The sequence below is a fragment of the Mustela nivalis genome (assembly GCF_964662115.1).
Source record: "Mustela nivalis genome assembly, chromosome: 7".
Taxonomy (NCBI): domain Eukaryota; kingdom Metazoa; phylum Chordata; class Mammalia; order Carnivora; family Mustelidae; genus Mustela; species Mustela nivalis.
In genome coordinates, this window is record NC_139026.1 from 66,091,721 (window position 1) to 66,114,687 (window position 22,967).

A 22,967-nucleotide genomic window follows, 5' to 3' on the forward strand; every position below is an offset into this window, starting at 1 on the left:
TCCGCTCGGCTCATCTCCTCTCATCCTCCCCCTGATCACTTCCTTCCAGTCAGTCACAACGGTCTTTTTACTACTTAAATACACCGAGCCCATTTTCCCCATAGGCTCTTTTAATAAACAAACAAACAAACAAACAAATAAATGAATGAATAAAATTTACTTATTTATTTTTGAGAGAGAGAGAGAAAGCATAAGCAGGAGGGAAGGGTAGAGGGAGAAGCAGACTGTTTGCTGATCTGGGAGGCCAATGCAGGACTCGATCCCAGGACCCTGGGATCATGACCTGAGCTGAAGGCAGATGCTTAACCCACTGAGCCACCCAGATGCCCCTCCCCACAGGCTCTAGAACACACTGTTCTGTCTAGAATGCTATCTGATGAACTCCACACAGAGGTTCTCCTTGACCAACCAGTCCACAGTATTCTCTTTGGCCTACTCACCAAGAAAGTGTGTGATATTGTTTCCTAATGATATTGTTGAATAAATGAATAAACAAACTATTTTGGAATAATGGATATTCCAGGAAAATGAAAACAAATGTTAAAGTTCATAGCCACTTAAAATCAAGTAAAGTAGAAAAACCTATAGAGCTACAGTACCTTTTTTACCTTGGGTCAGTATCACTGTATCTTGCATCTTCTTGTACCTATTCAGGCACTGTCGAAGATCTTCTATTTTCCGATCCTATTAATAAAATAAATTGTCATCTTTAAACTATGACTTTAAACAGTAAAAGTAATTGCAACACAAAGAATAGGGAGACATGAATTATTTACATTATTCAAGGAATATTTCTAAACTTTAGTAAAACTGGTAATATCTACATTTTACCAGTTTTCCTACGTACATCAGAGATAGAGAAAAAGTACCTCTAAATTTAGAGATCCTATCCTTCAGCTGCCATCTTTAAAAACAAAAACAAAACAAGGTAATAAGATACAAAACAAAAACAAAAACAAAACAAGAAAAAAATCAACTTTAATTATTCTCCTCTCCAACTTATGGGCAGGTCTTGAAAGAAAGATCTACTACACCTGTTGTCTTTACCTGCTGTCATCAATCATAATCTGGCCTTTCTCTTCTCAAAACACTCAGCCAAAGTTGTACCAATTAGTCATCAGAGTCATCAGAGACTTCACATTTACTAAAAATAAGAGAACTTTTCATCCTTTTTCTAATTTGACCTCTGATACTTGACTGACCCCACTCTTTCCTCCTTTTTCCTTCACTTTTCTTTCCACTCTTTCTTTTCTTCTATTTTGATTTCTTAATCCCTTGACCAGATAGATATTCTACTTCCACTATCTACCCAGCCCAGTCTATAAAATGTTAGTGCTTTAAGATTTTGTCCTTTACCCCCACTCTGGTGGATCCTAAAAAAATGGGCTCCCTAGCTCTTCTCTCACTGGTTTTGGGCCTGGCCATGTGACTTGCTTTGGTCAAAGAGATATCAACAAATGTGGTTAGGGTTTGCCCTCTCTCTCTGCTCCAGGGAACCTTCACTATGTGAAGAAGCACAGGCTAGTCTAATGGAAGACGAGATATCATTTGGAAAAGAGACATCCCAGATGGGCCCAATCTATGCAAGGATGTTAATCACTAGACATGTGAGTCACACCAGCCTAGACCATCCAGCCCCATCCCACCCACCAGCTAACTGCAGAGATCAACAAAGCCAGCCCAGACCAGGAGAACCCCCTAATCAACCATCAGAAGTATGAGAAATAATAAATGTGATTTGTCATGGAGCAAAAGCTAATTTACATATCAACTATAGCTTAGTCTCCGAAAATCTATAATTCTGTATTTTTCCTAAAATGGACTGGGTTCACTCCCTACCCCATCTATAATTATACATTAACCCCCAAATTTAGATTCATTTTCCAACTTTCTATGAGAAATCTCCTTTTAAAAGTCCCATGAGCACATCGAAGTGAATGTCTCTAAAATTAAGCTCATTATTTGCCCCTGGTACTTGAGCTTAGATTCCCTTAACTCTTTGAGGGCACTATCATTCACCTCATTACTCAAACTAGAAACTTGTTCTCAAATCCCCCCCCCAAAAAAAATTACTTCAAAGACTTTTACTTACTCGAGACAAAAAGAGGGTGAGAGTGAGAGAAGAAGAAGCAGGAGGAAGGGGCAGAGGGAGAGGGAGAAGCAGGCTCCCACAGGGAACCTGATGTGGAGCTCAATCCCAGGACCCTGTGGTCGTAACCTGACCGAAGGTAGGTGCTTAACCAACTGAGCCACCCAGGAGCCCTCAAATCCAAAATAAGGTTTTCAAAAACCCTGTCAACCTGTGTAAATGTCAGCGTCATATACCCCTCTACCTTATCTCATTCTGAACTTTCCCAACATGCACTAGGCTGTGCCAAGTCTGGGCTTTTGAGACATGTTTAGTTCATAGATACTCTCCTTAGCAGCTTTCGTTTTCCTGATAAACAACTCTTGCCTTTCCTCAGATTTTGCTCAAATGCAACCTCTTTGAAGCCTTCTGGAACTACTAAAAACTTATGTCAGCGTTGGTGCTCCTAAAGCAGTTTGAATGTCTAGTAAGCCCTCAGTCAACACTGGGAGATTTGTTTGTTATTGATGCTTTTTGAGAGAGAGAAATTAAGACTAAATGAATTTGTGATTACTTTTTTAAAAGTAAAAGCTATGGGGGCACCGAGGGGACTCAGTCAGTTATGCGTCTACCTTTGGCTCAGGTAGTGATCCCAGAGTCCTGGGATCAAGCCCCATATCAAGCTCCCTGTTCGCTGTTTTTCTCTCAAATAAATAAAATCTTAAAAAAAAAAAAAAAAGTAAAAACTACATGGGCCCCTTGCTAATGACTTTCCTTTTTATTCCACAGTGGTAAAGACTAGCAAAAAGAAACCTAAATATAGGTGGGTGGAGAGGGCAATGAGTTTATTTCCTAATAAAGAGCAAATAAAGAGAATTGAAGGGAAAAATATAGAGTAAAACAGAGAACACAAGAATTAGAGAAAGAAACAAGCTGAGACAAAAAGATCAAGGCAAAGTTCTTTGGCAGTTGCTTGTTTTTTTACTTCCTTGAAATGACTCTTTTCTTGGGAAAATGCCTCCTTGTTCTATTCATTGAGTAACATGAGATGTAAGAGTAGTTCTGATGATGCGAGCTGAACCCGACTGCTGCTGTCCGCTGGGTATATGGCTGATCAGGTAGGCCATGAAAAAACACCTTGCTTTAGAGGACACTGTTTCCCTGCTCTCATCAGAATGAAATCAGTGAAGCAACAGGAAAGAAGACTCTGGAGTCCCTGGCATTTGGCCAACAAAGCTAAAAGACAGCCTAGGGCCATATTTTATTTCATGGTACTGATGCCTCTGTCTCTTGTTTTCCTGATAAACAACTCTTGCCTTTCCTCAGATTTTGCTCAAATGCAACCTCTTTGAAGCCTTCTGGAACTACTAAAACCTTATGTCAGCGTTGGTGCTCCTAAAGCAGTTTGAATGTCTAGTAAGCCCTCAGTCAACACTGGGAGATTTGTTTGTTATTGATGCTTTTTGAGAGAGAGAAATTGTCTCACATGAGACAATCCCTCATGTGAAGGAATCCAGGAGTGTGAAGAAAATGATATGAAGAAAATTAACCTCATTGGGAAGCTAACAGTTGTCAGGGACCACCCCTTTCAGAGTTCATGCGAGCCCAGAAAGGATGCACTATGGACTGTATCCTTTCTCTCATTTCCCACCTGAATATAAAGAAATGATCTGAGGGCTTGAACATTTTTCCAGATTCACAGGGAGGTGGGAGAGGGAGATCTCAGTGGACCCAGTGTTGCCGGTCACCACTCTACCCACACAGTCACAATGACAACTGCCATCACCGAGAGCAGGCACATGAAGGTAGAAAGGCAGAACGGCTGTCCCTCAACATCAGTAGTGTGTAGGGTTCTTCCAACCTGGCATATCTCAAGAAAACTCATGGAGTGATCAAAATGGTGGTACACACCCACATAAATACTTTAATTTCATCTAGATACCTTTTCTTCATTTGCTGCCATCAAAGATTCCATAGCCTTTTTCATTTTTTGCACTTCAATATCTGAAAATATCACAAGAACATGTCAGAAGTCAGTTTTGTTAAGGTGTGTGACAATAACAAGGGGCTGACTCTTCAGACTGAAGTGTTTTAATGAAATATTTACCGTCCATATCCTCTTTTGGGGAAAATCTGAAAAATGAACACCTTCCATGTCGCCTGAATAGTTACCACTCCAGAAAGCAAACAATATGGGTCAGAGCTAACTACCCTCTCTCGAAGCAATAACAAAATCCTCACGAGAACACGGAAGGTGAAATTTCAGTGCTACAACCATGAAAACACAGCTTCTCAATTAAAAAAAAAAAAAAAGAAACAAGAAACCTAGAAAGCAGTGGGCGAAAGCGATGGACGGTGTACACAATGACATAAGCAGAGGACAGGATACTCAGTTTTAACCAAGATGGAGGCATGAATGGCAAGAGCCTGATGGAATGTGGCATCTATAGCAGTCATGCTATGAAGGTGGTTGTAGGTTCCATACAGAAGGATAAGTACTTTGCTTCATCTATAAACATCATTTATGACACTATTGTAAAAGGTAAATGTGATTTTCCTTAAAATTTGACAGTCAATTGGGGCGCCTGGGTGGCTCAGTGGGTTAGGCCGCTGCCTTCGGCTCAGGTCATGATCTCAGGGTCCTGGGATCGAGTCCCGCATCGGGCTCTCTGCTCAGCAGGGGCCTGCTTCCTTCCCTTCCCCTCTCTCTGCCTGCCTCTCTACCTACTGTGATCTCTCTCTGTCAAATAAATAAAATAAAATCTTTAAAAAAAAAAAAATTTGACAGTCAAATACAAAAGCACATTACTTTAATAATAAAAGAACCAATATTTTAAGATGAAATGTCAACCTAAAACAAAATCACAAATTTAAAAAATTCAAACAGAAAAAAAAATTGAGCTAAGGTTACCTGCTTCTGAGAAAAACAAACAAACAAACTACTACTTAAATGCATCATTCATCACTGATACAACACTTTCAATATGAAGGTATATTCTGTAGAAATTGCCTTTTTTTTTTTTTTTTTGATGCCCAATTCTCTGGGTGTAAGAATTCAACATCTGGAGGAAAGATTCTATTAATTAATGATTTATCTCGATGATGCATTAGATAATCGGGGTTCTGTTAATCAGCCTGGGTACAATCTCTTGTCTAACACCAACAGGGTATGTTTAGTTCTTAATGTAGATCTCAGGGAAGAAGTGGGCTACAAAACCTTGAAAAGTAATTTTCTCCTCTGATACTCTGTCTCCCGAACTACAAAAAAAATTCTTCCTCCCCTCTGTTACTCTGGGTGTTCTGCTATACCCTGTGGAGCAAAAGGGCTGAATCGGGGGGGGGGGGGGGGATCAGCAAAATGACCTTTTACTCCTTGTTTTTACTGTTTGTTTATATACGCTCTATTTTGTGCACTCTGAAGAAATGGAGAGCTTATCGATGAAGCAACTTCACATCTTTGGTGAGATAAATGTTTTTAAAACACATGCAAAGAACAGTCCAAGTAGTACTTTTGGTGAATTTAAAGGCTGATGGAAAGACACCAAAAACCTTACTTTGTCTTTGAGCTTCTTTTTAAAATTTTCATCTGTGTAGGAAAACCCATCGAATTGGAAGTTAGTATATACATTACAACAATAAATATTTTTAAAGTACTATTATTTAGCCTTTTGCCTAAGATAAAGAAGCTAACCCTATAAAAACTGAATATTAAACACTATTTTGTGGCTTTAGGAATGGTACTGCAATGCATGAAGCTCTGTGTAAGGTTAGAAAGAGAATATAATTCATCCAAAGACCTAGATTTGAGTTCCTACCTCTGTCACTTCTTCTCTGTGAACCCTTATTTCCTGGCATATTAAAGTTAGGTCTGTGGAATACAAGCAGTCCTTATACTCTACGGGGTGAAAACACCATTAGTGATGTTTGGTTGTAACATTTCCATTACGGGTCAGCACATGGCTTTCCTGAATGTGCCCAGCACTTGGCTTAGGACACATGAACCTCACCACTCAAATTCAATGACTCTGACGTGGTCTACCTCCCGTTCAATGAGATGAGTCCACTGATCACGCAGTGAGATCTTATGCCAACATCAGATTGCTATGAAGTTTCTAAACATTGCTCCCGACTCTTGTGTTTATCGGGCTGTGTGTTGGCGATAAGCAGTTCATAGACCAGCGTCCGTCTTTGGGAACCACTACTCCAACACGTCCTCTAGCCCACAACATGATTCCATTTTATTCTTAAAACCCTAAAGGCATGACCTATCTGTGAACGTCCTTTAAAGACTACACAAATCTAGGGATGCCTTGCTGGTTCGTTCAGTCAGTATATAGTATGTGATTTTTGATCTCGGGGAGGTGAGTTCCAACCCCATGTTGAGTGTAGAGCTTCCTTAAAAAACAAAAAAACACAACGCCAGAATTCTATTATATGCCAAAATACACAAGGGGGGAAAAATCCTTCAATGGTTGATGAGTTAGCTTTCTGATCCATAGGGAATTACAACTACAGGGATATAAAGCCAGGGTATTCTAGAACCAAGAAAGACATTATAGGTAACCTAACTGAAGCCCTTCATTATTCAGACAGTGAGGTTACCGATGCTCACATAAAAATGTACTAAAGCTACACTCAATGGAATTTTTAGTTTCAAGAGTCAGAAGTTGCTTTGTAGTTTGCATGCCACAGTGATTTATAATAGCAAAGAAAGGTTAAATGAAACCTAGTGTTGTCAGGTATTCTGTGCATTTATATTTCCAAATATAACATAAAAAACACATTTCATTCAAGTTATTTTCTATCACATATAACGTGTATTAAAAATGACAGTCCATACAATATTCAAGACAAACTTCCTCAGTTATGAGAAAAATTTTTGATAAATTCACACACGTTTTCAAAAAAGAGGATTATTTTTGCTTTCTAGCAGGTTGAGGGCTCAGTCCACCATAAGAAATTTTCCTTGATCTTCCAAAGATGCAAAGTCCTTTCCTCTCTTCTCTCAAAAGTGTAAGGAACGGTTTCTAAATCTCTTAGTTCATGCTGTTTCAAGTTCAGTTCAGAGGGAGATTAAACCTGGGACATGATAATGTTCCCTTTTAATGCTTTCTATCACTTCCTTGTACTGCCATCAGAACAAGAACTGTCTCAACAGAATTCACAACTTAGTAATGCATAATAAACACCGCATGAAGTACAGAGTTGCTCTCCTCCAGCTGCTGAAGAGGAAGCTACTAGATCCCCAGGCACAGGGAAGAGTTTTGGAGGAGGCCCTGCTGTCCTGGCCTCAGCTGGTTTCCGCTACCCTTCTCCTTTCTCTGAAAGGACTCACCACTGACACGGGGTTCTTTTGCAGGTGTGGGGAGGAAGGGAGGGCTGCACAGGGAGGTTTCTAAGAAAGTAAGAGAACAAATGTCAAATGTATGTGCCCACCTCGATCGAGAATTTCCACCCCTTCTCCTTTCATCTTGCACACCAGTTTTTCCTGTAGCCTTTTTACTTCAGATTCCTTCTCTTCCAGCTGTTCTTTTAAAGATGCCAGTTCGTCCTACAAATGATAAGCTCGTTTTACAACAGGGAATTATGACTAAAGGAGAATATTCAGGGAGCATGTTAACTCTTAAGTCAATAATGAGTTTTTGGGAATGAAACAAAAAACGATAGGAATCTAGATGCAGACTTCAGAAACCAGACAGTGGCAAGAGGAAGCAGGAAGCAAGACAATTAATGAAGGTCAATGTCTAATAATTCTGGAATAAGTGTTTCAAGTTTCTGTGTGACCAAATTAAAACAAAATGCTTTAAAGTGTAATTAGGACCTGAGTAGCCTAAGTTTTAAAGCTTATGTTAAACAAACAAAAAAAACCCTCCCCCAGTTAATCCAGGATGATAATCAAATTAGACCCCGAGTGTCATAAAAGCAAAATAAAATGCAAATTGGAAAATATATATCAAGACTTGACTGAGATTTATTTAGTATTTCAAGATGGCATTCATGTTCCCTGAGCATGAACAAGGCAGAGCTTAATTGATGGGTAAGGTAGCAAGTGATGAACAATGTTAGCCAAATCATGGGACTAACTAATTCATCTTCATCACCAAAATAAAAGGACAGAGTCTCCCACAACAATGGAAAAAAGATTTAACAGATTTTAAATCCCCCCCCCTTCTTGTCTACTATGTAGCTATTAAAGATTCCAAGTCCAATATTCTATTTACTAATGTTAAATTTTCAGTTTAATTTTGGTGAAGAATTAGCTTTAGCAAACTGAAATTTTGCTGGCTGTATTTTAGCACAGAAAATAAAGCTCTGCAGTGCTAATAAGTGTATTTTTATAACTGATAAACATTTTATTTTCAGTCTCTTAAGGTAGGTATTGTGTTTAGTACTATGAGAAGATCTCCAAAGACGCAAGAAAGCTGGCCCTATACTTTTTACTTATGATAGGCATGGATCCCAAGTACAAGGAATTTTCAGTAGCACTGGCAAAAAGCTTCTTTACAGCAGTAATTTCAACTCACTGTCATGATACAGTTAACCTGTAAGAAAGTCCCAAAGGAAGAAGCAGTCTGAGGCAAAATGGATATCTTTTTCCAGGTGCATTTTTACAACTATTTTACCAAGCTTGGATCTCAGGTACTCTAAGAGAATGAGATCAAATTTCTAAATGAATATTTTTATTTTGCCCATTTATTATTTTTCATTAATTATTTCATATGTTTCTGAAAACAACATCAGGGATCGCACTGGCCCTTCCATCAGCTTTTTTAAATGTATTTTTAAAAAAACAGATGACACACACACGATGAATGCACATGCTACTAAAAAACACTATCACGGCAAAACAGCGCAAGCCAGAAAGCAAACAGGCCCAGGACCCCATTACCCAAAGTCTACTACACCTTCAGTGACTCCCATTTTTGTTCCATCCGCTGCTTTTCATACTGCATCTGACCCACCTTGATTTTCATGCTAGAAAGTTTGGCCATTAAAGACTGGTAGAGAGACAGAGGTGTGAAAGAAACCACAGATAGAAAAAGACAAGCCTAAATATCCAAGAAAATAGTATCGGTTTATAAAGGAGGTTAGGTTAACTAACAGAAATAACAGGTTATGTTTCACTAGATTAGTTAAAGCCCCAAGTTTTAAAAATTCAGAATAGTGGTGTTCAAATTCAAGAAAGTCTCCAGCTTGGGGGAAATTTCATTCACTTGTAAGATAACTTCTTTATCATCTATTGAGTTGAGAACTTGTATTATGGATCATAGGTAAGTGAGGCAGGCTGTTTACAAATTTTTGCCATTGAGAAAGCTTACCTTGGTTGATTTCAGCTTTTTTTCATACTGAAGTCTTTCATTGTCCATTTCACTGACTCTTAACCTCAAATCATTGATCTCTTGCATTAGCCCCTGTCAAAGGAGGAACAATGAAACATATCAGGAAAGCAACAACACACCTATGTAGGCCAAAATAGCAGCTTGGAAACCTAGTCAACAAGCCCCTGGGTTCAGGTTGTAGGAATTGGATCAGACAAATGGAAATAAATGTATCTCCCTGAGGCCCAAAGCATCTTTCTAGTTAAAACACTATTTTAAATTCTCCATGCATCTGGCCCACAATCATGAGATTATGGAAATCAAAGGTAATTCTTTAAAAATTAAATTCAAATAATTAACATATAATGTATCATTAGTTTCAGAGGTAGAGGTCAGTGATTCATTAGTCTTATATAACACCCAGTCTCTTCACATCACTGCTCTCCTTAATGCCCATCCCCCTTACCCCATCCCCCCACCCCCCACCCCTCCAGCAACCCTGTTTGTCTCCTATGCTTAAGAGTTAAAAGGTGACTTTCAATTTTGATTAACAAAGGTAGCCAATCGCATACATCAATCATCAGCTATTTCTGGACTAAAAATCACCATATAGATTCCAACTTTAAAAATTAACTAGAAAAATTTTCTTTAGTAAAGCCATTACTTTTAGGGCCTTTTCAGTGATCTGTGGATTATTTATAAAAATATTTTTACAATTTCTTCCTTTGTCTAACAAAAATATAGATTGTTCATCAACCCAGTCTGGGAGAATGTAATGGAATTTAAATCCTTTTATTGTTTTTTTTGAAATGTAAACCTTTTAAACCAAGGATTCTCAGCTTGAGGGTGGATGAGGGCCCTGTAATTTACAAATACATTGTCATAACATGAATGTTACATTTGGAACAGAAAAAAGAAAATAATCCTAAGGTTTTCATAATACAAATACAGCCAGAAGCTTTTCTCTTTCACATTAAAAAAACAAAACAAAACAAAAACTAATTTGCTTGTAAAACTTGTCTAAGTGTTCTAAGAAACAGTAACATATTTTTGTCTAGAGCCCAGACAGTAGGAAAAGGGAATCAGAATGCCACACAATACCAACTTCAAATACTGTGGAAAGGATTTCTTTTTTGATTACAAACCATCAAGACTCCACCAATGCTTAACATGTTTTTATTCCTCATTTTACAAGTCCTCTACTCCTGAGCCACAAATAAACAGATGACAGAACTATACAAAAATGCCATAAAAAAGAAGCAATACCATAAGAAATAAAACTTTCTTACTAAACTTCTATGAGTAATGATTCACACATGGGGAGAGGGATGCCTTTCCTAAATTACTTAACAGTACTATATAATAATTACTCATTAGTTATTATTATAATTATTTTTTCTTTTTTTTGTTGTTCCTAAAGAGGGGGGAAGAAGGAGAGACGTTTCAAGCAGACTCCCGCTAAGCATGGAGTCCTAGGCAAGGCTCAATGAGATTCTGACCTGAGCCAAAATTCAAGTCAGAGGTTTAACTGACAGGGCCACCTAGGTGCCCCTAGTACAGTTGTTATTAGTACAGTACCTCAGTAAGGGAACAGCTGTTTCCTCCTTTCACGAATGAGGTCAGGAACTGTTTGACATCATTTAATAACATTTTAGCTGTGATTCCTTATCTACAGGTTCGGAATTCAAGTCTAAGGAAAAAGTCAGTTTCTCCCATTTATTTATCCCCCATTTATTAATCATTCTTGCATACTAGAATTCTTAGTGACCTTCCTTCATCTCCTGGTCTTTTTAATATATATCTTGCCACTTTTTCATGGCTAGCAGCTTTGAATTCCTATTTGGTATTGTCTTATTTTAACTCTTCTTTTAGAAACAGTGACAACTTGCAAAAAGAAGTAACTAAAAAAACCACAATTATAAATTGAGATAATTTTTCTGTTAAAAAACAAACAAACAAACAAACAAACAAACCCTACCCAAATTTCCCTTCTGGCAACACTAAGTATGAATGTAAATCTCCAACCTGAAAGAAGTCCTGTTTTTCCACAGTCACTCAAGCTGGAAAATCTGGAAATAGCTCAATATAAGACTTTAAAATAATGGAATTCAAATTATTTCCAATTCAGTTCTTTATAAAAAGAAAACCCCTGTTACTAGTCCCTTTTCCCTCTCCGAGAAACTTCAGGCTCCGCAGAAACGCAATTTCTGGCATCTGTACTCTTACCAGAAGGGGGCACTGTTGAATAGTGTTAAGCATCTCCTATCAGCCATTCCAGGCAAGTCTTCAAAATTCCAGGATTTCAAGACTTTTACCCTTAATCTTTCAGAAGTGCCTGTATTTCTTCCCCACTCCAATATTTTCTTAGAAATTAATCTCCAAATAATCTAAAATTCTAAGACAAAGTTAAGGAATTTTGGATTCATGAAACAGCCAGGGAAATTTTTGTTTGTTTTTAAAGGAGGCTCCAGACCCAATATGGGGCTTGCACACTCTACTGACTGAGCCAGCCAGGCGCCCCCACCAAACATTTTATTAAGGGAACAAAAATAGGAAAGAGCATATTCAATTCGGTTTTAATTTTGAGGACTATTTTATTTGTTGTTATATGTAATGAGGTTGATCAGATTATAGTTTATAATCTCTAGATATGCATGTGGTATTTTACCAATAGTGTTAAATATCTTAGAAAAAAATCAAGGATTGAGTTTACTGAAAGTCTGATGACAGGATCACTTTGTTTATGATTGAAAATGCATGAGTAATGAGTAAAGGAAGGAAGCACCAGGAAAAAAAAAAAAAAAGTTTTATTAAAAAAATGCAGACACGGCACCTGGGTGGCTCAATCGCTTACATCTCTGACTTGATCTTCGGCTCAGGGTTATGGGATCGAGCCCCACGACAGGCTCCTCACTCAGCACAAAGTCTCTTGAGATTCTCCCTCACCTTCTCCCCCTGCTCACACGCTCTTTTTCTCTCAACTCAATAAAATCTTTTTTAAAAAAACGCAGACAAACTCAAGAGATGTGACTACTGCTCTGGAGTCTTACCAAAAAATCCTAACACATCCACTTCTATTTAGTCCCAATGCTTGGTTAACATCCCCGATCCAAATTAACCAGTCATGCAGGATGACTCCCCCTCAGCTTTATGGACACAAGGGAAAGGGCCAACTCTTGACCAGAACACTGCGACGTCTTTCCCTGCACCAGAGTAACCTCCATGGCACGCAGTCCATCTGTTGACTGAACTCTGTCATGTTATGCAGCAAGTGTGGAGTCAGGGAATGACAGAGAGGAAATAGAGGAAAATATCCAAATGGATTTTTTCAAGAAAGCACAAAAGGGACAATTTTAGAGAAACTGGATGACTTTCTCAGCTCTGTTCTAAGAGCCCCAGCCTCAATCAAGTGAGGAACATGCTCATATAGGTGACTGACAAAGAACTTTTGAAGATTGAACGTGAACTAAGTTGGGGATTTCCTTTTGCTGTTGAGGAAGTAACACATACGCCAAGACCTTCCATTACAGTTCCATTTTGGCAGAAAATTGAATTTGGAAAATAGCAATGGAGTAAATCTCACTAAAGCCAGTCTATGCGGGACTTGCCCACAGCTAGTAACATACCTAAGGGACCCCGTTATCATGATGGTACAGAGTTGGCTTCAAAGAAACGTGTGCAAAGAAAACAGAGGGGGAAGAATACTTAAATGAGTTCTCCTCTCCGCTTCTTGGGACGCAGTTTCTAATGCAGTATGACAACTTTCCATACTCCAACCAGGAAACAAAAGAGAGAGAAAGGAAGAGATTCCCTGGGAGATAAGGGAGTCCTGCAGATCTTCAAATTTTTTCCAAATAAACAGATTTCAAACGGATATGCTCTCTTTTCCCAACAACAAATAATAAGCAAATAAAAGACCCAGATTAACAATAAAACAGCCCAAAGAACAAAACACGTTTAACCACAAAAATGGGTACTTCAAGTTGTAGAATCTATCCCTAATTTCACAAAAGTATACTGAGCTTTATTTAATTGGTATGATTTATGTGTGGAAGAGACCAAAAGTAGAAGGCCAAACTGAATAAACTCTAAAAATCTGATTTTTATGATTATATAATAAAAGCATGTTCTCTGTACATATTTTCAAACCTACTTATTATATAGAAAATAATCAGTAAAATGTAAAAATGGCTATTAGTAAAGTGATACACTTAAACCCATTATTTCCATAATGAAGAAAACCACTACAGATGGACAGGAGGACGGACAGGAGGACAGACAGGCAGACGAACAGAGAGAAGCTCCAAATGTCACAAAGTGAAAAGTTCTTTCTAAAGACTAATGAAAGCATTAAAATTTCATATCAAAAGTCTCACAATTTAAAAAAAGGTACGAACAACAAAAAGTCTCACAATAAATATTGCCATGAGCATTTAGTGATTAAAAAGTCAATGTAAAAAAAGCCAATGTAATTAAAGATTATTCCTAAAAAGGAGCACGGATGAACGAGAGCACGTAGCCATTAACTACCTCCCCCTCACGCCTACAAGGAATTTCAACTTGCTCTGGAAATATGTGTATGACATATACAGACGCACACGCATATGTATGTTAAGGGGGAGGGTATCACTTACCTCCGTGTCTCTGAACCTGTCTTCATAATCCAATCTATCCTTCTCCACAGCGGTCAGTTTAAGCTTCAAGTTAGATATTTCAGCCATCAGATCCAACTTCTGAGTTTCTAGGGATGTCCTACTCAGAAGCTCCTATTGGAATTTAAGAGATACACTCAAAACTTGTTTTATTACAAATCACCACATATGATTGTGTCTTACCCTGCAAAGCAGTAACTATCAAGTCGGGAATGTGGTAAAGATTAATCACTAAACAGATAAAATTTGAAAATATTATCTGCTTCTGTGAACCTTCATGGAGCAGAACTAAGTGTGCGCTTACTTCCTGGGGAGACGTACATGCTCTAGATATGCAGAAATCTTAACTGCTTCAAAGCCTGATGAGAACACTGATGCTGACAGGGTCGCTCTGTGTTAGGCACTGTTCTGATGTGGTTCGATCCTCAAAACAACTTTCTAAAGCAGAAACTCCTACTAAAGATAACTCAGGAATTATCTGTGTTCAACAAATGAGGAAGGTGAGGAACAGAGAGGCTGAAAACCTGCCAAAGGTCATACAGCAAGGATGTGGCAGAGCAAGGACTCAAACTGAAACAGTCTCCCTCCAGTACGTACCCTACCCGCTATATTATAGGCCCTCTCGTCTACGAGCACTGTGTGTGTGTGTGTGTGTGTGGTGTATTACAAGTTTGGGTTTGTTTTCTTTTCCCCATAAAAGTCACATATGGTACGTATCTTTTTTCTTAATCATAAAATATATGCTCATATCTGGGGGTTAGGAAACCATATGCAAATTTAAAGAAGAACATTAAAACTACCTATAATCCTATCAGTATTTTATTCCAGATTCAAATTACATGAACGCTTTCTATGTTATGCATGTGTTTTGAGACCCTGTTACCCTCGGTTTTTGCTTAAACTATGCCAGTCTCGGTGAATCATGAACTTCAATGCTGCGTCCGAGGGGACACAACAAACAAGTGCAGAACTTCAAACAGGCGAGCAAGAATACCCCACCTCAGTGACGGCTTCTGAACATACCTGCTGCAGCATTTCCTCTGTGGCATTCAGCTTCTCCCGGTGCTCTTCAAGACAAAATTCCAAATCTCGAATCTTCTCCCCCTGAGCATCCACGTGGTCTGTTAACACACTTACCTGTATATAGAGCAAAATACTGCAATAGATTAGGAAGGATTTGGGTCCCACTACAAACTTTATTTCTCTAAATAGAACAAAAACTGGAATGATGTCACTACCCATTTGTTGTAAGGGGAAAAAAAAAGCTGTCAATAAGACAGCAGTCCTTTACAATCCTATCTAAGTGATGCTTCTTGACCTGCAGACTCCCAATTTTTAAGGAGGTTAGGGCTGATTGGGGATATGCAATACCTTGTAGTTATAGGTTAACTTCATTTCAACCATTTTATGCGAGAGGGTATGTGCATAGATCATCATTTTGGGGAGGTTGGAATGGGAGTGGGAGGTAGTATTAGAGATTAAGAGAGTTATGTTTGAAAGAGAAGCTGTCAAGGACTACACGTGAGTCTTTCCCCACGATCACCAATCCCATAAATACACTGCAATTTACTTAACTCAAAATACCAAAATAAAAATGTTTGTCGTGCATTTAAAACATTAAGAAGAAGAAAACTCAAATTTAGCCACGAAACCAGAGTCCGCTACTCACTTCTGTTCTGTTCAGCTCACAGGATCATTTTTAAAATTGAAAATTAAATAGATTCAGATTCAAAAACATTCAGGTTTATGAAAATCTGTGGTATAAAATTGCAATTTATGCTGTAAATTAAAAACACCAGATCAACTAAGATGACAGATCAGATCAGAAAGTCAGCTTAGATGACACTGTGGCTGTCATCAGAGGAGCCGAGGCTGCTCACTCTAGACCGGGGAGGCACACCTTGGTGCTACCACAGTCCTCACCACTCCCTATTGTGTGTACGTACTTATTTCTATCAGCACTTATTTCTATCAGCAATGCGGCTCCCAAGCATCTGAATATGCCATCCCAATTTAAAATGGTCTTTGTAAATATGTTGTGGAGGAAGAATAGCATTGTTAAAAATCACTTGCCTGAAGAACGAGAGATTCGTTATCATTCTCTAAACGTACTAGCCTTTCTTGATACACCTCTCCATTTCCGGGCAGGTGTCCATTTGTCTGAAAAGATGAAGGAGTATGTGTAAGGCTTGACTCTCTTTAAAACTGAAACGACTGTGAGCAAATAAAATGGCATACATTCTTAATCCAAGGAACCTGAATAGAATTCAGCCAGCTGCTGCCACCACTGCTAGAAAACACGAGTCTAAAACTTGGTCCATTTGCCTCAAAATAGGTAAAATGGGCATGGTAGGCATGTTATCACCAAACCAGACAAGTTCCCATCAAGCAGAAAAATCATGACCTAAAAGGAACAGTGGTTACTAACATGCTCGCAGGGACGCATAGCTGGGTCATACGAAGTTTCGCGAGTGTGTGGGCAGGCAGAAATTACTTATGCCGCCTGAATGATCTGTGCTATTTCTGGGTGGGGGCACTGGGAATGTCCTGGGCTGCCCTTATGTGCCTCCCCTCTCCTCCCAAGTTGCAAACCCAGAACTGCAAATGCCTGTCTTTACAGAGGAGGCCTTGGGGGCAGCTCATATCAGCTTCCTCCCTGTTACTCAGGACCAAATCTCAGGGCAAGCCTTCCCTTTGTCTTTGAAGCCTTTCTTCCTTCCCCTGAAAGCTTAGGAAGCAGTCCACAACTACTTCCCCCAACCATCCCCATCCACACCTTACCAGGAACTTTATTAGCTCCCATTCTGACTTCACTCTTTGTGACTTTGCTCAACTCTATTAGGTTACGCCAAGCTCCTGCAGAGCCTGGAAACAGGTATCATCCTGCAACCACAGCACTGGCCTGGGGCTCTGCTTAGATTCGTGCTCACTTTCTTCACCTCCCTCCAGCCCCGCACGTTTTTATCAGATTCGGACATGTCTGTGCATGGTGTAAATGCTGAAGGAAACACCGATTGGGAAAGCGAGTCACATTTTTCTTTTTCTCAGCTGTCTCATATATAAAAGCCATTAAGGAGATACACAAAAAGGCTCACGGAGAGCACACAATATAAAAACATCATTTTGAAATACAGCAGTATATCTGATATGTCCCTTGTTATCTCATGTAAGTAGCTCATAATCATATGACCGGTAATCCCAATAGAATTTCCTGATTCCTCATTCAACTACAACAGAAATAAAAGCCACTGGAGCTCAAATTAGTTAGATAGGGCCATCCAGAGGTCAATGAAGAAAGCAAATAACTTCAGGGGCGCCTGGCAGGCTCAGTTGGTTAAGCATCTGCCTTCAGCTCAGGTCATGATCCCAGGGTCCTGGGATGGAGTCCTACATCAGGCTCCCTGCTCAGCAGGGAGTCCGCTTCTGCCTCTCCTCCCTGTGCATGCTCTCTCATTTTTTCTCTCTCTGAAATAAATAAAATCTTAAAAAAAAAAAAAAAAAGAGCAAATAATTTCAGGTTTAAACCAGAGAAACACAAACTCAACCTTATCGTCCAAGAACACAGCAGATGTGACATCTATTATTTTCCAGAATTAACTGGTATTCTTATACTACCTTTCCAAATAATGCAGTTTCCCATATAAATTCTGGAAGTAATAAAAGGCATGTGTTGAGCGCACGCACACACACGTACATGCACATGCTAACAAAAAAGAAAATTGCAGCATGTTGCTTCTAAAAACTTAGATGCACTGGATACATTGCCCATGAGGCCACAAAAGAATCAGAAGCTAATTGAGGAAGGCTGCAACATGTATTTAGAGTGGATAAAGTTTTTTAACATCAGCTTGACCACATACCTGCCCTATAACCATTGCATAATTCTGGTCATATTGTAAACCGAAGAATCCAAATACATTACAAGTTGTGGCCTGAAAGACTTCCAACCCCAGGGACTGCCATGAAAATGAAATTTACATAATTTCTTAAGGACAGTTTTTTGGAACAGAGCCAGGATGTATGATACATGTTCTCAATCTGAAGCAGTACTCAGACTGGCCTTCTACAGCTTTGAATTCCTCATTCTGATGATGAATGTTAGCAGGCATCTGCTTTTAAAACCCCACGTGCTTTTATAAACAGATACATTTCATGAGGTAGAAAAAAAAAAGGTTTCTGTGCACTGAGGATAAAAAGTAAAAGTTGTTATTTCTTCCGATGGAAAGATTAGAAATGCTGCTATAGCAAGTTCTAGAAGGGTTTCACGAAGCTACTGCATTTGAAATGGAAATCAGATGTTCCAAAATCAGTATCACAAAACGATCTTAGAATCAAAATACTAAAAACTGACTCACTATGAGCATACATACTCACACTTCTCGAGACTAGTGATATTTACAAGAGTTCATAATGCTCAAGGAGTTCTTTTTTTAAAAGACCACAGGTCACCACAGCAAAACAAAGCCAAAGTTAAGAATCACCAATGGAGTAGTTAAATACTTTTCAAGGAGTGCACTGACCTAGTCAAGCAGGTGAAAGTCTAGTCTCTTCACACATTTATTTCTATTTCTGCCAATTCTGTTACCTTGGACTTAAGAATCCTTGCAGGAGGTAAATTCCATTAGGCAAATACCTTACCACCTCTGTTTTTCCTCCAACTCCCAAGCTTTACCAACCTGAGCACTCAAAACCTCCCACGTGGCATGCACTCTCAAATTCTATTCCTTTGGCGCGGGCCGTATTTCTCACCCTTTCCTCATCTTTCCTCGCTCTGTAAAGTCCAGCTCAACCTGGGCTTGGCCTGTGAAGTGTTCCTTGAGTTACCTGTTCACTCATAGGCCAGTTAGAGATTCCAGATCGTGGAATCCTCATCGTGGCAGGCAACACACTGAACAGATGAGGTTAGACGTGGCTACATGTATGTTCCCCTCTTCCAACAAACTGCCTTCTTTGTGAGTAGGTTTGCCTTTGCACCTGGCACACAGTGAGTTCAAACCAAATGACTATGGAATGAATAACGAATGATAGGTGTTCAATAACCATCAGATGAATACAGGATGAATGAACACTTGGTTGCAAGTTGGCCCTCTCACTTCTCACTCCGTGGTTGACCTGAAGCCTGTACTCCCTCTTGCTACCATGTTTACGAGGTGTTTTCAGAGCCTTTTTAATGGACTATACTTGAGACTATCTTGCATGAACTCCCTTACATACCATCTTCTCCAAAGCAGAGTATATATGGCCTCCGACATCTTCCCTTTCTTCCGCCATCTTGGGGGAATTGAGTCTTACTTCCTGCTCAAAGCTCATTATTCCACATAACCTTTGGATCCTTAATTTCCTGCTTCCCTGAGACTTACAATTACCACCTCTACCCATACTATTCTCAGTTTCTTCCTCCTAGTGAACTTTCTTCCACTGGCCATTCCAACATCTACTCCAAGGCTGTGTGTCCACCACTATACTCACTCATCATTCCTCTCGGCCTCTACAAATCCATTTTTCTTAGCCAGTTCTCACCTCCTCCTTCTTACCTTATGCCATACTCTCTTCTGCCCCTACACTGTTTCCCTTCTCTGTCTTGTCCTTCACCACTTAGCTTTTCACCATATTCTGCCATGGATGGCTTCCTCATGACCTTACAAGAGTTGGTCACTTATTCTCCTTAATGATCCCACAAGGCAAAACTACCTTACATTTCTTTTGATTCTCCCAAGATTCTTATAAAATCATGGGCAGAGAGTTAAAAATACATTGAGTATCAACTCTTGTTGAGCCTATTTGACATCCAAAGCACTGAACACCAGCTCAAATTACTTTACTCAAAATTCCAGAGATGCCTTCAAAATAACTCTTCCTACTTTCACTCATGATGCAACTCCATCCTGACCACATTCGATACAACTGAAAGTTTAAGTCAAAATCAGCATCAGCTTGGGGATTTCAATAGTATTGTAGCCAACTAACAGTGCGTGTGGAGGAAGGTATGGGACACTTGGGAGGGAAAAGCAAGGCAAGGGATCCAGCTCGAATGCAACAGTGATACTTTAATTAAGGAACTTGTGGTGTTTGCCGGATATTCCTGGCACGACGGGTAAAATGTCTAAATGGCTCTATTCCTTACAGAATTATAGAGTCCAAAAGTTAGCCAGCAACCACCCCTGGGAATATGAGTTGTCTGAATTCATGGAGCAGATGCTCCATATAATGCTAAAGGCACAATATACCTCACCCACAGTCATCTAGATAGAAGCTCTTCTATTTATATTATTTTCCTTTTAATGGTCAAGTAGACCCATGATCAAGTATAAAGATGTAATAAATGTTAGCATCTTGCTTCCCATGCCTCCCTTTCAAAAACTGTTTTATTATACAAAATTTCATTTGTATCTGAAAGTAGAGACCTTAAGTACCCATCACACAACAATATCAACGGTTACTACTTCAAGGTAGGCAGGAATGTTTTGCCTGCTATGTTCACTTAAAGTATCGTGCTATATTTTCCTTTAATTTTCTTAGTTCTGTTGGTTTGCACTGGTCTCCAGTTGACTACCCTCTCTCCCCAGCTTCGTTTTGCTTTGTTCTTTCCAGAGCTCTGCTGTCCTGTCTAAATCCCAAACCAACAAGCAAGCAGTGATTTGCCACAATTACACTTAGCTTCTGTTGTAACACAGAACTCAGTTTGAATAGAACATTCCCAAATCAGAGTGCTGAGTAGCTAAATGACAATATGGAAAAGAAAATCAGTTCCATTTTATAAGGACAACAAATGTTAAGAAACAGTTGGACTGCTGCTATAACACAGATACACACACACACACACACACACACAGATACACAGTCTCCACCAAAGTCAATACACTTATTTTTTTTTTAAGATTTTATTTATTTATTTGACACAGAGAGAGAGATCACAAGTAGGCAGAGAGGCAGGCAGAGAGAGAGTAGGAAGCAGTCTCCCGACTGTGCAGAGAGCCCAATGTGGGGCTCGATCCCAGGACCCTAAGATCATGATCTGAGCCAAAGGTAGAGGCTTAACCCACTGAGCCACTCAGGCGCCCCTCAATACACTTATTTTTTAAATTAGTTTTAAAAACTGCCATCCAGTTTTTTATTTCATGATGACATTTTTCAAAATTCTGTATCAAGGACAAAAAAGGAAGGCGCAGCCCTCTAAATCTCCTTTGGTTAAATTTATCTCCAGCCACTCAAAGAACCCTCTCACACCAGGGCCTCGTGCACCCTAACCAGCATTACCTCTCTACTGCTGCGTGCAGACATTTGTTTGCCTGCTCTCTACCAGATACTGGAGTAGGAGGAGAAACGGAGAAAGACAGGAAGGCCACGAACACCACAGTCACATTTCACCAGGGCCTACCAGCACAAGAAGGAATCTCATACACTGTTGTCCAAAGAATAAATGAACGTGATGGCAAGAGCACTGGAAGTCAAACCACCAGGCAACAATACTCCACTCCCCTGTCCTCTCTCCAAGTGTGATGGAATCAGGGCGGTGAGGCTCTCACCTTGTGCTGTGCATAATGATCTCAGGGCAACAGCACTGCCACTGGGAGCTACTGGAGCATCCCCACTGGAGTGTCCCCACTGATTGGCTGATGACGCTATGTACTAGCAGGTCTGCCTCCATCAATCTTGAAACACACCATTTATTGTCTCCTCTGAAATTTCTGTTATGACTCTAAAAAATAAATACGAACCCAGGGCAATACAGACAGTCTTTCCAGGAAGATGTCTATTTCTTCCAAAATCTCATCAGGTCTGCTCAAAAAGAAATCCAAAGGGAGAAATCCATCTCACATATACAGCGTCACACCCAAAAAGCCCACTCATGACCTTCTCCTAGAAAAAGATGCCTGTTTATTCAAAGTCGCCAGAAAGTTCTTCAAAGCCCGAAGCTCAGGATAAGCCTGAGTACCTCCTGTACTTTCCAAGTCAAGAGAGCAGATGTGGTCAAAATCAGAAATATGGCTTTTATTTCTGGGTTGTAATTTTTCTCAGTGTTTGTTTTCCAGAAATAGAACACATCTTCTTCACTCAATAGCCAACGGGAGCAAGAAACAAGTGTTCTGGGGGTGAGAAGCTTTCACGTGAGCTAGGATGTCTCAGTGAGACACTGCTGAACTCAGATGATCTGTGACCCTGTGACCCAATCTTAAGATGGGCCTTGTTTGCCAAAGCTGGAACAAACATTCCCTGGAGACACACATGAGAAGGGAAGCTGGGCAGAGAGCAGTGGGGGATTCTGGGGACGGCGGGCCTAGAATGGGTCATGTGGCGGAGAGTCAGGGACTGGAGAGAATGTGCCCCACGTCTCAAGTCATGAGTATTTTTATTTTTATGAAACTTGTTCTAAAAACTTTTTTAGAAGATACACTTGCAATTAATAGGACCTATTTTTTAAATGTAGGAATACGATGGAAATGTATTGTGACTTATCAGGTCAGAAGCCAGTGAGGCACACTTCAATTTATCTTATCGGCCACGATGCCGATTTGAAGTTCTATCATCGCAGTTCCACTCACTTTGTCAAAAACTGCACTTTTGTCATTTCTGCTGATTTTGCGAATGCCTCATACTAAAGCTGCTAAGTAACTGGTCACTTGTGGGATTTTATGCCCTGATCAAGGTCATGATCCTCAACGTCTTCTATTGGGAAAAGCATAGTATGAATGTTCTAGGCAACTCATAGAGTTAGACCTAAAGCAAACAGAAACTGCTTGCTTGGCTCAAATAATTTGACATATTTTTCTGTTTGCCCTCTTGAACTTAGAGCTTGATAAAGCATGTAATTCTCCACCATTAATATCTCTATTAACAGGATAATACTTCTATCTCAGTACCTGACCAAATATGGCATACTCAACAGATTTAGGTTTTTGTTTTGTTTTAACCACAGGAGAGGAACTT

The 22,967-nt window shown here is 39.6% G+C and overlaps 1 protein-coding gene across 1 annotated transcript in view; it reads right to left on the reverse strand.

The window, feature by feature from the left end:
- LOC309870252 (liprin-beta-1-like) overlaps positions 1-22,967 on the reverse strand; it is a 63,642-nt gene that overhangs the window by 35,540 nt on the left and 5,135 nt on the right. The window contains exons 3-10 of the mRNA XM_082742437.1: positions 16,113-16,199; positions 15,063-15,176; positions 14,022-14,153; positions 9,388-9,480; positions 8,974-9,066; positions 7,505-7,619; positions 4,011-4,072; positions 600-684 (exon numbers count right to left, since the gene is read on the reverse strand). Coding sequence (XP_082598563.1) covers positions 600-684; positions 4,011-4,072; positions 7,505-7,619; positions 8,974-9,066; positions 9,388-9,480; positions 14,022-14,153; positions 15,063-15,176; positions 16,113-16,199 — 781 coding nt within the window. The remainder of the gene's footprint in view (positions 1-599; positions 685-4,010; positions 4,073-7,504; positions 7,620-8,973; positions 9,067-9,387; positions 9,481-14,021; positions 14,154-15,062; positions 15,177-16,112; positions 16,200-22,967) is intronic.